Source organism: Narcine bancroftii, chromosome 1 (genome assembly GCF_036971445.1).
Source record: "Narcine bancroftii isolate sNarBan1 chromosome 1, sNarBan1.hap1, whole genome shotgun sequence".
NCBI lineage: Eukaryota > Metazoa > Chordata > Chondrichthyes > Torpediniformes > Narcinidae > Narcine > Narcine bancroftii.
Genome location: NC_091469.1, coordinates 206294877 through 206308197, shown reverse-complemented (window position 1 = coordinate 206308197; position 13321 = coordinate 206294877). Strand labels below are relative to the sequence as shown.

The 13321-nt window shown below is 41.3% G+C and overlaps 1 protein-coding gene across 8 annotated transcripts in view; it reads left to right on the top strand.

The window, feature by feature from the left end:
* Nucleotides 1–13321, top strand: part of cdk5rap2 (CDK5 regulatory subunit associated protein 2) — a 147878-nt gene that overhangs the window by 106463 nt on the left and 28094 nt on the right. For 7 of the 8 annotated variants that reach the window (XM_069889403.1, XM_069889391.1, XM_069889364.1 and 4 more), the window contains 5 exons: nucleotides 838–1249; nucleotides 2621–2843; nucleotides 7997–8113; nucleotides 8682–9378; nucleotides 10949–11178. In XM_069889403.1, coding sequence (XP_069745504.1) covers nucleotides 838–1249; nucleotides 2621–2843; nucleotides 7997–8113; nucleotides 8682–9378; nucleotides 10949–11178 — 1679 coding nt within the window. The remainder of the gene's footprint in view (nucleotides 1–837; nucleotides 1250–2620; nucleotides 2844–7996; nucleotides 8114–8681; nucleotides 9379–10948; nucleotides 11179–13321) is intronic. The other variant, XM_069889382.1, reaches the window with a different exon arrangement.

Genomic DNA, 13321 nt, shown 5'->3' with positions numbered 1-13321 from the left:
GTTGTCAAGCAAGCTGTTTGGGTATAACATTTAAAGCCAACCTAAATATATGACCATTATCAGTCAGAATCAAACTTGGTACATATAGCCAATCACATTGGCCTTGTCGGGTGGCCAAGCTTCAGTCGCTAGTGACAAATACCTTGCATTCACTTGTTAGCTTTTATGTCCTGGAAACTGATACTACTCGAGGTGAGTCAGCTTCTATTTGTATATCACCTATGTTTTATACATAGAACTTGCGTGATTTTTCCATTCTGAAGTGTCTCCCTACCTTCCAGGACTGGCCGTTCACACAGGAATGACCGAAATACCAAATATCCAGATCACACCGTGAATTTAGACCCAATACCTGAAGTGCGATATTTAAGGAGGTTGGATGCCCTATTCATTCGCCTGCTGTTCATGGATCGCCTGCAGTGCAGTTTAGACTGCAGGCGATCTGTGAAAATAACTAGGAGTCGAGTAGGCAAAATGTCGGAACCAGAATTAGTCCTTATTCCCGTTCTGATCTTTTTGCACAAACTGCGTTCTGTGAAACTGGGATTAATTTCCTGGAACACAGTGGCAATTAAACAAAAAAAACATAAGCAACTGGAGATTAATTTCTCTCCTTGATATCAAGTCACGTGCATTCATTATTCTTGGCATCAGTGAGAAGATTTTTATTGTACAATTTTTGTAAAAAAAAAATCTTAATTTAATTGTTGATTTAACCAACATAACCTAAAGGCAAGGTGTACTTATTTTGCATTTGGTTTCTCAGTATTTAATTATTCTGGTTATTTCTGAATGCATGAACCATCAATTAACAGATTAATTTTATAAAACTTGCAGAAATGAAATTGTGAAACAAAGATCAGAGATAACACAACTGCGGGATCAACTTGCGGAGAATTTGTTAACAAGTGAGAGTGAAGATGAAGAAATGGATGATGAGAGCAAAGGAAGCTTAATAAAAACTGTTTCGCGGTTAAGAGTCAAGTTGAGGAATCAGAGAAAGGTACATGAGCTCCTTAAGCAGCAGCAAGAACTTCTAGAAACTTCTGGCAAGGGTGCAAGTTTCAATCCTGACTTGACAGTAAGCATGGCAAAGGAAATTGAACACTTGAAGGAGAATCTGGAATCAGCCAATCAAGAGAAGACAAAAGTAATGAAGACGCAAGAGGGTGAAGGGCTCCAGGAATCAAAGTGGTTGCAGTCGCAGCCTTTGAAGTTTAGAAACCACAAGGGAAAGAACAAAGAGCAGGTATCTGGTTGCTCTCTTCCATCTGCAATGCTGGTGGGTCATTCTGTGTTTTTTCAAATTCCTGTTGTTTTTTAGCTACAATTTTTCCTTTTAAGAGCCTTTCGCCCATTCTAAAGCCTCTGCCGTCTTTACTCTGAAACCACACCATTATCTTTCCTATTCTCTGACATCTGGTTCTTGGTTAAATACACAATGAAGAGAAAAATCAGTTTTTGGAACAGTTAACAAGTGATATTTTTAATGTACTTTATGAAAATAAAAAGGTTTAAATACTTGATACAAGGCACAGTGGCTCATCTTCAACTACAACTGTTTCACAATTCATCAGTGAGGCATCTGATGCTGATCAGCAAGCACTTCATCTATCATGAATCATACATTGAGGTATCCAAATGCACACCCAATTGAGAGAGGCTGTTATCCACCTCAATCTTTGCTAATGAGCTGTTGCTAAGCAAGCTCACGGTTTCCTATTTGAGTAATATTTTCTTCACAGTATGGGATGCTCATTTTGGGGCTTACTCCTTGGAATGTGACTTTGAGCATTCAACAGTCGGGGTTTACAAACTGGGGCTGATCAGGGCTTGTGTTTCCTACCCGTGTAGCGGCCCACTGCAGCCCCTTACGCACTGGGCTCTAACTTAGCTGGTCGGATGGTGACCGGCCTACTCGAGGGAAATCCCGCCCCTTTGGTGTCACACCATGCACCCACTGGAAGTCGCTAAAACTGATGTATATTCACTTTAAGGACACGTGCTGATCATCACAGTGGCCTAACCTGAGCTGCTCACTCTCCACACACGAACCTCCCGCCAGCGTGTTCACTGATGACTCAGATAAGCACGCACGTAGTGACATCATCTTCCACCCAGGCAGTTCTCTATTAATTACAAAGTGAGCAGCAGCGACATATCCACCTCCAACCCAGGAAGTTTTTAAAAAAAATTCTACCCACCAAAAGGCCTGTCCACGGATAGATAGCCTGCCCAATTGGCGAGTTAAACGGATGTAAACCCTAACTGACTTGTTTTTCTGAATCTGGAAACCCCTCTCATCAGTCTACAGAGACTGTTCCATCTGAATCACCAATTTGCCCTTCCATCTTGTGGCTCTTCCTCATTCATTGTCCTACTTTGCTGACATCAGCATTTGTGACAGTTTATCACTTGGTCTTTCATCTTTATTCTCTCCACCTTCTCCATGACTTCCCACACCCCATCATGTTCAAGTTCTGATGACTATTATTGATCTATTTCTCTCTCCACAGATAGACTTGACCTGAATCGTTTCAGCATTTAGCTTTTATTATGTTCAAAGATGTAGTTTTTAATTTGTAATTAATTTAAAAAAAAATGCATTTATTTTATTCAGATCAGTCCAAGGTCCCGTATCCCTGTCCCACTAAAACAGCCAAGATCAATCAACAATGTTAATACTGCCACCACTGGCCAAGATTTCCTGTCTGAACATCAACAAGTTAATCAGTTGAGGGCAGCATTGAAGGACGTCAAACTGCTGAGTAAGCTGCATGTAGCTGAGGCAACGCCTGTCAGACAGGCAGAGAAGTTAAGGCCTTGTTCTGCTCCTCTCCATGGTAAGCAATTAAACAGAACTACTGGTTATTCCATAACATTGTTTAGCATTTCAGAATGATGGCACGTTTATAGGATAGCCATTTCCCTTTGCAGTTGCACAACAAACTTACTCATTTAGTCAAATATTCCAGTTTCAACCAGATTTTAATTAATTCTAGTAATATCTTTGATATCCATCTTATTTCTTATATTTACAAATGAGCTCATCCCTAGGCAGCAGTAGTCTCCGTGGATGAGGAAGTGTTCAGAAGGTCACCCAGTTCACCACCTCTGATACGTGGCAGCTTGATGGTCAAACAGGAGGAGAGAGGGTCAGTTTCATAGAGCCCATCGGCACTGGAAATCTCAGACTGCTGGTTTGATTTGGCAAGAGGGAATTCAAATGAAAGTTGATTTTTTTTAAAATGAGCTTTCCAGATTTGCTGATAGCATTGGAATGAAATAAAGAATCTTTTTTGAAGATTGCTGCACATCCTGTTCAGGAATTAAGGAAGGTTTTTTAGAGTACGTGCCAAAAGCTGTGAATGTTGTTTTAATTCAATAATGTTCTAATCATTTACTGACCCACATAGATCTTCCCTAACTTTTATAGGTAATCATGCTCTGGACCAATAAGAAATATAAATTGAAGTAATGGTATTTGTAATTTTAAGTAATAGAATTTAGTGGCTGTTAGATATATGAATGTGCAGGGAATAGCAAGATTTATTTTAAATTGGCATTGTGTTTGGTGCAAGGATCGTGGGTTGGAGGGCCTATTCCTGTACTGTTGTGTGTCTAAACTAGGACCTGTTGTTTTATTGTTAGCTTTAAATTTGTCTTAAGTGCTTTCTTTGCATCGTGTCTATTAAGCTTGGTAAATTTTGTTTTATTTTGTTGATTCTTTGAAAAGGAGATTTTTGTTTTCTAAACAGGAGTAGGGGGGAGTGGAAAGCAAAGGTTGGGCTGCACACCCCTGAGTTTGCCAAGTACTTGGAATGCAGTAACTAAGATTTTGCTCAAACTAAGTGGGTCAGAGAGCATCCATGGGCTGAAATAGTCATTTAAACGCTCTGGGCCTGGATTCTTTTACACAACTAAAAGAAAGGAGGTGTAATTATATAGATAAAAGTGGAAAGAGGCTGGGGGAGGAGTGCAGAGGTGAAGTGGTGTCAGACAGTTAGACGTTTAGAGAAAGATCACTATGAAGGGAGGAAGAAAAGTTAGAGGGGAGAAGAGGTGAGAACAGGAGTGGGTAACAAAAGATGTAAAGCCACATATTATGTCCATGTGCGGCTGTCGGGAGGCCACTTGAAAGCGCAGGAGGCGCACATGAGACAAAATTTGTAACCCTCCTCCGGGAGGGATAAATGTCGGAGCACTGAGGTGTGTGTTTCCCCCCCACTCCCCCCCGGCACATGAATGTGGTGAGCGCTTGACATCTCCCCTCCCAGTTACCACAGTTGACATAGGGCTGTGGTCGGGACATCCCCACATTGACAGCCCGCGCCGGCCGCCCCACAGTGTGGGGACTGATATAGGGCTCTGGGGACTGATATAGGGTTCTGGGGAGAGTGCGGGGCAGCGGGATGAGTGTGGGGACATCCCGCGCTGGCTGTCCCAGCTCTGACATCCAGCCATCCCAAACCTGAGAGCCCGAAGGGACAGGAGCTGAAGTGCGCTCAGAGGCACATTCGATGCAGCTATCCCTTCAGGTGGCCAGCGCTGTGCTTTTGGCGTTGCCACCAGAACAGCAATTCAGAGGGCCACATCTGCTTCTGCAGGCGCATTCTTATCGGAGAATGCATTTGAAGAAGCCTACAGAGATGGAAACAATGGAACCAGGTGGGGTTGGCATTATGTAGAATGAGAAGAATCAATGTACATATCATTAAGGTTAAGGCTGTCCAGGAGGAATATAAGGAATAAATTTGGCCTCTCCCTGGCAATTGATGGGGCCAAGAACAGACATTGTTGTAGGAATGGTTTGGGAGTTAAAATAGTTGGCTACAGGAAGCTCTAGTTTAGACCCTCTTTTTTAGAAAAGTGGTCACCCACTCTGTGATTAGCCTCACCAATTATAGAGGAGGCCACACGGAGTACACTCAATGTACACCAGGTTGGATGATTTGCATATAAAGCTCTGCCTCACCTTGAAGTTCTGGATGGAGATGAGGAAAGAAATGTTTGCACTTTCTGCAGCGGGAAATGCCCCGGGGGGTGGGGAGGTGGGTGAAAGGTAGAAGGGTTGGGGGAGAAAAGAGTGGTCCAGGAAATCTCAGAGACATCCCTCAAAAAGCAGATGGGGGTGGAGAGGGGAAGATGTGGCTGGTGCTGGGATCATGGCGAACATCTCCGACACTTCTGCCAACTTTGGGGGTAGGGAGGGGTGGCACAGTTAGGATAGTAGTTAGCACAAAGCTGTTACAGCGCCAGCAATCGGGACAGGGGTTTGAATCCCACACTGTCTGTAAGGAGCTTGTACGTTCTCCCTGTGTCTGCATAGGTTTTCCCTGGGGCTCTGGTTTCCTCTTACCTTTCAAATTGTACTGGGGCTATAGGTCAACTGGGTGGTACAGGCTCGTGGGCCGAAAGGGCCCGTTACAGTGCTGTAGGTCTAAATTTAAAACTGAATATTGTGCCTGTTTCAGAGGCCAATGTCAGAACATCTGTCAAGAGGGTGAACCCTCGCAAGGTATTAATCCCTTTTGAAGCGTTAACTGACTATTTCTTTCCCACTGAGTTTGAGCAAAATCTTAGTTACTGCATTCCAAGAACTTGGCAAACTTGGGGAGTTCAGCCCGTCCTTTGCTTTCCACTCCCTCTACTCGCGTGTTCACAGTATTTTCAATCTCTCATTGCTGCAGTTCGAAGTTCTCACCCACTTCGAAAGGGCATTAATCATGCAGGTGTCCAAGAAGACCAGGGTGAGCTGCTCATGACATCGCCCAGTAGCACTCGTGTCTACTATAATGAAATGCTTTGAGATGTTGGTCATAGCTATGAATTAATTCGTACATAAATAAAGACCTGGATCCACTGCAATTTGCCTATCGTCACAATTGTTCCACAGCAGATGCAATCTCAATGGCTCTCCACTCAGCCCTTGATCATCTGGACAACAGCAATACCTATATCAGGCTGCTTTGCATTGATTATAGATCAGTTTTCAACATCACATTCCCCTCTCTACTGGTCAGCAAGTATCAAATCCAGGTCCTTTGTATCTCCCTCTGCAACTGGATCCTTGACTTCCTAATCTGAAGACCACAGTCAGTGGAGATTGGTAACAACATCTCATTTTCACGGACAATCAACACATGCACTTTAAGGATGTGAGCTGAGCCCACTGCTCTACTCCCTCTACATCCATGACTGTGTGACTAGGCCCAGTTCAAATGCCATCTACAAATTTGCCGAGGACACCACGGTTGTCGGCAGAATCACAGATGGCAATGAGAAAGTGTACAGGAGTGAGATAGATCAGTATGTTGAGTGGTGTCAAAACAACATCCTTGCACTCTGTATCAGCAAAACTAAGGAATTGATTTGTGGTCTTCAGGAAGGGGAAGCTAGGAAAACCAGTTCTCATTGAAGGGTCAGCTGTGGAGAGGGTAAAAAACTTCAAATTTCTGGCTGTCAATATCTCTGAAGATCTATTGTGTAGCCATGTCAATACAATCATGAATAAAGCATGCCAGTGGCTATATTTTATGAGACATTTGAGGAGATTTGGTATGCCACCAAAGACACACAAATTTCTACAGGTCTACTGTAGAGAGCATTCTGACTGGTTGCATCACTGGAGGTACCAATCAACAGGACAGGAACAGGCTGCAGAGGGTGGTAAGCTAGGCCAGCAACATCATGGGCATTAGTCTTCACTTCATTAAGAACACCTTTAAGAGGCAGTGCCTTAAGAAAGAAGCTTCTCTCATTAAAGGCCCAGGTCATGGCTTTTTCTCATGGCTATCATCAAGAAGGAGGTACCGCTGCCTGAACACACACACACACACACAACATTTCAAAAACAACTTCCCCTCTGCCATCAGATTTCTGAATGGACATGAACCTACAGACACTAGCTTTTTTTTCTCTTTTGGCGCTCATTTTAAAAAAATCTTTTGTATTTACAGAATTGTAATTTATAGTAATTTTGCTCCTTGTTCTGCGCAATACTGCTGCCACAAAACAACAAATGTCATGACATGTTCATATCAATAAATCTAATTCTAGGATGCAGAGGTTAGTGGGGTTGAAAGCAAGGACATGAGGGACTTTGTCTTTGTTCTGCCTGAGGGAAGAAGAGGTAAGGGCAGAAGTAAGAGAAATAGTGGAGATATGGACATTATCAATAACATGGCAATCCATATTTTATGCTGTGTGTTCCAGAGCTTCCTGTAAATTTTTATAATTTTAGGTGGCCCCCAACCCCATCTGGTTTCACAATTTTCATCTCTTTATCCACTCCTGTACTGTTTTTCTTCCTCTCTAACTTACCTTCCCCTTTGGGTCTTTCCCTCTGCATCTCTCTATAATCCTCTGTCCCATTCCTCTAAGTCCCTCACCCAGTTTCTTTCCCCCTTTATATGTGCCATTACATCTTTTCATTTTGGTCTTCATAAGGAGTCCTGGCCTGTAATGTTGACTGACCATTTCTACCCATGGATGCTGTCTGACCAGCAGAGTTTCTCCAGCTGTTCAGTGCTCAAGGTTTCATTGCCTGCAACGTTTGTGTTTCACTAAGTTTTTGCTTTCTTCTGAAACCTGATCTCCAGTCAGACAGACAGCACTGTCATCACGAGTTAATATGGGTCTCACAAAAACTATGTGTGTAGCTCTTTCTCAGTTCTTGCAGGAAACGTCAGCCATGGTTGTCACTAGATGGATAGGTCAATGATTTGAGGTGGTTTGCTCCATTGTCCAACATGCTGGCCCCAGTCTGACCCCTGCACTTCAAATGTCCGATTGAGTACGTAGGGACTTAATTTTGATAGTGAATTTCTGATGAACACTGAAGATGGTATATATTTGTACAGTACATTGTGCTCTTTATATGTTGCTTTGTTTTTGTTTTTAAGCTGGCTTCTGGAATTTTGAACCTACAGCAAGATCCCCTTGATGTTTGTTTTGTTTTATTACCACTTTGCTTATTTGCTTTATCTCTCTGTAGTTGAATCATCTTTGAAACAAGATGATAAAGAAGTCCAAGTGGACTTGCAGGACCTTGGTTATGAAACCTGTGGAAAAAGTGAAACTGATGCGGACAGAGATGAGAGCAGTAGCCCAGGTAGATGTTGTGACCTGGGTAACACACAGGAAGCATGAGGGAAAGGACAGTTTTTGTAGACCTGCATGCTGTTAACTGTCACCATCTTTTGCTGCTAAAAATGCTATGCTTATTAATTATTTTCTGTTTAAAATTAGCTTAATCTCCAAATTGGAAATTATTTTAAACTAAAAAAAAAACAGATGTTAGTTGGTGAATTGACTTTTCTCTAGGTTACAAATGCTTATGTTGTTGTGGTTGCAGCTACCAGTGAATGAAGTTAATATGCTGTCAGCTTCCCCTCAGGTTCAGAAATACATAATTTTCACTGCTAATTATCTAATTTGAAAATAATAAATGAGCATAGCAAGCTTTCTGCCTGCCTATTTGAATTTGTTGCATGTTTTAGTTTATAAATTTTGTTTGTGCTTTTTAATTTGAGGCCTTGTTTCAGTTTTGGGGTATTTTTGGTAGCTTTGGCATGGATTAGGAAAGCATAACTTTTGAATCCTATTTGAAAATCCAAAAATAAATCAAAAGAGATGCAATTAATCAATGCTTGTTTTACTGTTGGGATTTTTTATTGCAGACACCGCCAACCATTTACCAGGCCATTGTTACAGTGATGCTGCTGTTCCCAGTCTGCTTAAATTAAATCGCCGATTTTTCTCCATGGAGAATCTGGACACAAATTCATCGACTTCCTACCCAAGTTCACCTAGTTTGATTTCACCCAAAATTAGCTTGAAGAATCTTGACGTTTTTGATGATTATGGACAGACGGATGATATAAGTGAACTCAAACTCCAAATTGGTGAATTAAAGGAGCAAATTGAGAAGTACCAGAAGGTCCTTCACCACCTGCAGACACGTGCACGTAAGAATTCTCTGTCCAGTGATCAGTTGACTATCTCAGACCAAAGTCACCAGACTCCAATTAGAAGTTCATATGACAGAAATTCTCTGGAAGCATTTCAAAAGGAGAATGAAAGCAGTTACAATCAGAGAAGATATTCAATCCAGTCTTCAGATCTCGCTGTGCAAACCAGTCATCAGGTTGGCAGCCTTTCGAATTGTGCATCAAGATCACCAAGTGTGGATCTCGGAAGCCAGATTGAGAAGGGTGACTGGTTGATGTCTGTTTATTGCCAAGATGGACAACTGATACAGAAGCTAAAGGAACAAATGGAGCAACTAGAAGATCAATTACAGAAAGAGAAAGCGCGGAATGAAGAGCTTCATGATCAGCTTCAAAGCAAACTGGCGGCAGTATTACCAACTCAAAAGTAAGTAGTGGTTGTTATCATTTGAGGCCTATGCATTCAATTTGTACAGCAGTCATAAAGTTGCCATCAAGCAAGAACATAGCCCCTTCAGACCACTTTGTGTGTGCTGATCAGGAAGCCATTTATCCTATATTCTCATGTTCCCATCAACTGCTCTCACCCCATCTCCCTGATTCTAAATTTGATCTACACACTCAGGGCAATTTACAGTATCTGATTACTTAGGGTTAAGGTGCAGTACATTTAAATGCTATACTAGTAAGTTGTGAAATTTGTGAAAATGACCACAAAATCTTAAATCATTCTAACCTACTGACGAGTGCTGTTCAGAGTAGAGAATTTGCCACATCCACCTCATGTGGCCTGGCTGAAGGCTACAATTCCACACTGCATGATTGACTCTTCAATTCCCTGAGAAGTCCATCAGATCATTGTGGAATAGAAATAATAGCTTGTCATTCTTTCACTGCACCCAAGCTTTGGTAATAATAATAGCCGTGCCATTTTTACAGAACTCAAAATATCTATATATAAACCCACAATTGTCTTGGAAATGTTGGGATGACAATTTTACTTTAGTAAATTTAATTTAAATATTTTATTAAATAATAATTAGTAAGCATTATAATTTTATTTTTGACTTTGGTCCATTTTGTATAAAACACTGGTTTGCATAGGTGAATGCATGAGTGTAATTTTCCTTTTTTCCAACAGTGCAACAGAACTTCTCTGCCATTGTTTTTTGTGATCAAATATAAAGTATGTTGTTTATCCAGAATCAGTCAGCATTGAGAGAAAGAACATCATCAAAATGTAGTTTTTTTTTTCATTTGGTTGTTTTTCCAGACTCTTTTGTGTAGTCTTCCAAAGGCGCTATTTGCCTTGGCGAGTCTGTTGTCTATCTCGTTGTTGATCCTTGCATCTGATGAAATGGTGCAGCCGAGATAGGTAAACTGGTTGACCGTTTTGAGTTTTGTGTGCCCGATGGAGATGTGGGGGGGGCTGGTAGTCATGGTGGGGAGCTGGCTGATGGAGGACCTCAGTTTTCTTCAGGCTGACTTCCAGGCCAAACATTTTGGCAGTTTCCGCAAAACAGGACGTCAAGTGCTGAAGAGCTGGCTCTGAATGGGCAACTAAAGCGGCATCGTCTGCAAAGAGTAGTTCACGGACAAGTTTCTCTTGTGTCTTGGTGTGAGCTTGCAGGCGCCTCAGATTGAAGAGACTGCCATCCGTGTGGTACCAGGTGTAAAAATCAAATTAAAGGCAGACACCTTTAAACAAGTTCAACTCATTATCAACACTGTACACATATACCCAGGCAAAAGGGGGTTTCTCCAGACCACGATGCAAGGCTAATTTTCACAGTTCAGCAGGCCAAGCAGCAGCATCAAAAGGGGTACTTTTCATGCTAAATTAAACATTTTCAAGCATCACAAAGGTGCAAGGAAATTCTTTTAGTTGGTTTTAGCAAAATTATTGCATGTTTTATTATTTTAAAACTATGCCAGCTGTATTGTATACTTTTAGCTTGGTTTGGGGAAATGATACATTTCCTTCTGCTTTTCCTAAGGTACGATTCATTGGTACAGTCACAAGCAAGAGAGCTCTCGTACCTCCGACAGCAAATTAAAGAAAACCGCAACATCTGCTGCTTGCATCACCAGTCCCTTGTGGATCTTACTAAGGCCTTTGAGGAATTACTGCAGGCCAGTGATGTCGACTATTATGTCGGGGAAGCCTTTCGTGATCAACTGAAACAGAATTTGCAATTGGTAGAAAAATTAGAGAGCAAGTTTGGTGGTAAGCTGATAGGTAAAACTGTTAATTTAAAAAAAAAACAAAAGAATTTTCACATTCTCTGATCTTTCCATTTCCCTCTATATTAAAATGTTCCCCATAATCACGTTTCCTGGTCATTCTCTGGACTTGAGCTTTAAAATTGTGGTTTTTTTTTTGGTCAGGCTGTAAACAGTTGAAATAGCTTTATGGAGCAGTATTCTGATCACATCAATATTATCTAGTAGAGATTTAATGTGCACGTATAAATGTCTCTATCCCAAACTGAGTCATGTAAATGTAAAATTATCATTTTAGACTCGTAATTTCTGAGCAACACTTGTGATTCACCTCCCCTCTTGAGCTTCATAACTGGTATCAATGCTCACAGCTCCCTTGAATTGATTCTCTGGACCACTGCCTAACCTTCCCTCTCCCCACCTCCCCCCACCCCCACAACCTCTAATCTCCAGTTCTTTAAAAAAAAACTTGCCTTAAACCCATTCGCTCACTGAAGCTTTTTAATGTCTAATCTTCTCTCAAAGGCTTTGTGTTTTCTACTTAAGGTGTTAAAGGTACCATGTCAGCAGAGTTTGACTGCTCCAAGTGCCCTTGACTTTTCATTCAAATTAATAGAATGCTCAGGAGCACTTGCACAATTTTTCACTGGACAGAGCCACAAGGCTTAGTGCATTTTGGTTAAAGAAGCAACTAATGTAGTGCCTAAAACACAGGAAATCCTGGTGAGCTGAATGGACTGTTCCTGTGCAAAATATTCAGAAGGTTCCTTTTATTGTTCCATATTTATACATTAAAATGGTAATACGCATGACATACCTCAACTTTTTCTGCCATTACCCAAAAAAAAGAGTCGCTGTAAACATTGACTGGTGCCCCTAGTAGGAAAAAGAGGAGCAAAAGAAGGTCCCTTCAAAGTCACTGAGTGTCCTTGGGGTCGCACAGACTCCAATTCAAACCATAGGCAACCTGAGTTTCAGATCCAAGCTTACAATATGATCAGGAAACTTTCAGTGCCCTTCTTTCCCACAGCACCCTCTCAAATCCCAGTTCTGGTACCTGGTTCCTTTGAGCCAGTTTCTAGTAGCCCATAGACTGTGCGAGTCCTTCATTTGCAAATCGCCAACAGCCCCACAGCCTGTGTGGGGCCATTCAGCCTCTGAGCCCCTCGTTAATCTGCTGACATCATTAGAGTTGCATTTGCATGATTTGGTTTTAAGTAAAAAGAAAGTGAGAGGAAAGGTGGAAACATTAGAAATTAAAGCTGTGACAATTTAGGATCATTTTTGGATAGGGGTTGCTAATTCAAAATTGATTGTCTTGGGCTATTTTTCTTCCAATTAAAACTATTTCCTTCTTTGTGCTCACTCTGTTTTAAAGGAGCCCTTGAACTAGAAGCTATTTTTGCATTAATTTTGGAATTTATCTTCCATATTTCATGCATATTAAAAGGAAGCAGCTGCCATGCACATGGAGTTTAAATCCTCCAAGAGCAAAGCTCTCTGCCAGAATTTCCATTGAGGCTCAGTTGTGCAGATCTCACCTGCCCCAGAAATTGTTCCAATGGCTCAAAGATCGAACACCCTCTCTCTTGCACCCACTATGTATGCATTTGCTCGCTACTCATTTTTCCATAATGGCCAACATATGGTTCTGTGAATAATCTTGAAATTACTACCTTTTTTGAGGAATTTAAAACTCTTTCCTAGCATGCTAAACTCTGCCTGCAGGAACTCATCTCATTCCCTTACCAATATAACCACAACATTCTAACTGTTCACTCTCCTCTTTCAGGATGTTTTGTTATGTGCTGAAACAAAATTATCCATGTACATTACATATATTCCATCCTTTTGTCCAGTAGATCAATTTGAAAGTTCATTGCTTCTAAAACTAAAAGCAAAATTGAGTTTATAAAGTAGTTATGCATCTCCTACTCTTTGCTTTCAGTTTCTCTCTATAATATGATCTGTTTCTAGATGTTAAATGAATTAAGGGCTTACAATAGTGTTTTTGAAGATAACTGTGAGGGTGTAAAGCTCATTAGAGAATGGAATTAGACTCTGAATTGACGTTTATTCTTAAGGTTATTTTCTACTTGGCCAGATTGTGTGTAGGTTGGAGCTGTTTTCAAATGGGCTTGAGGAAA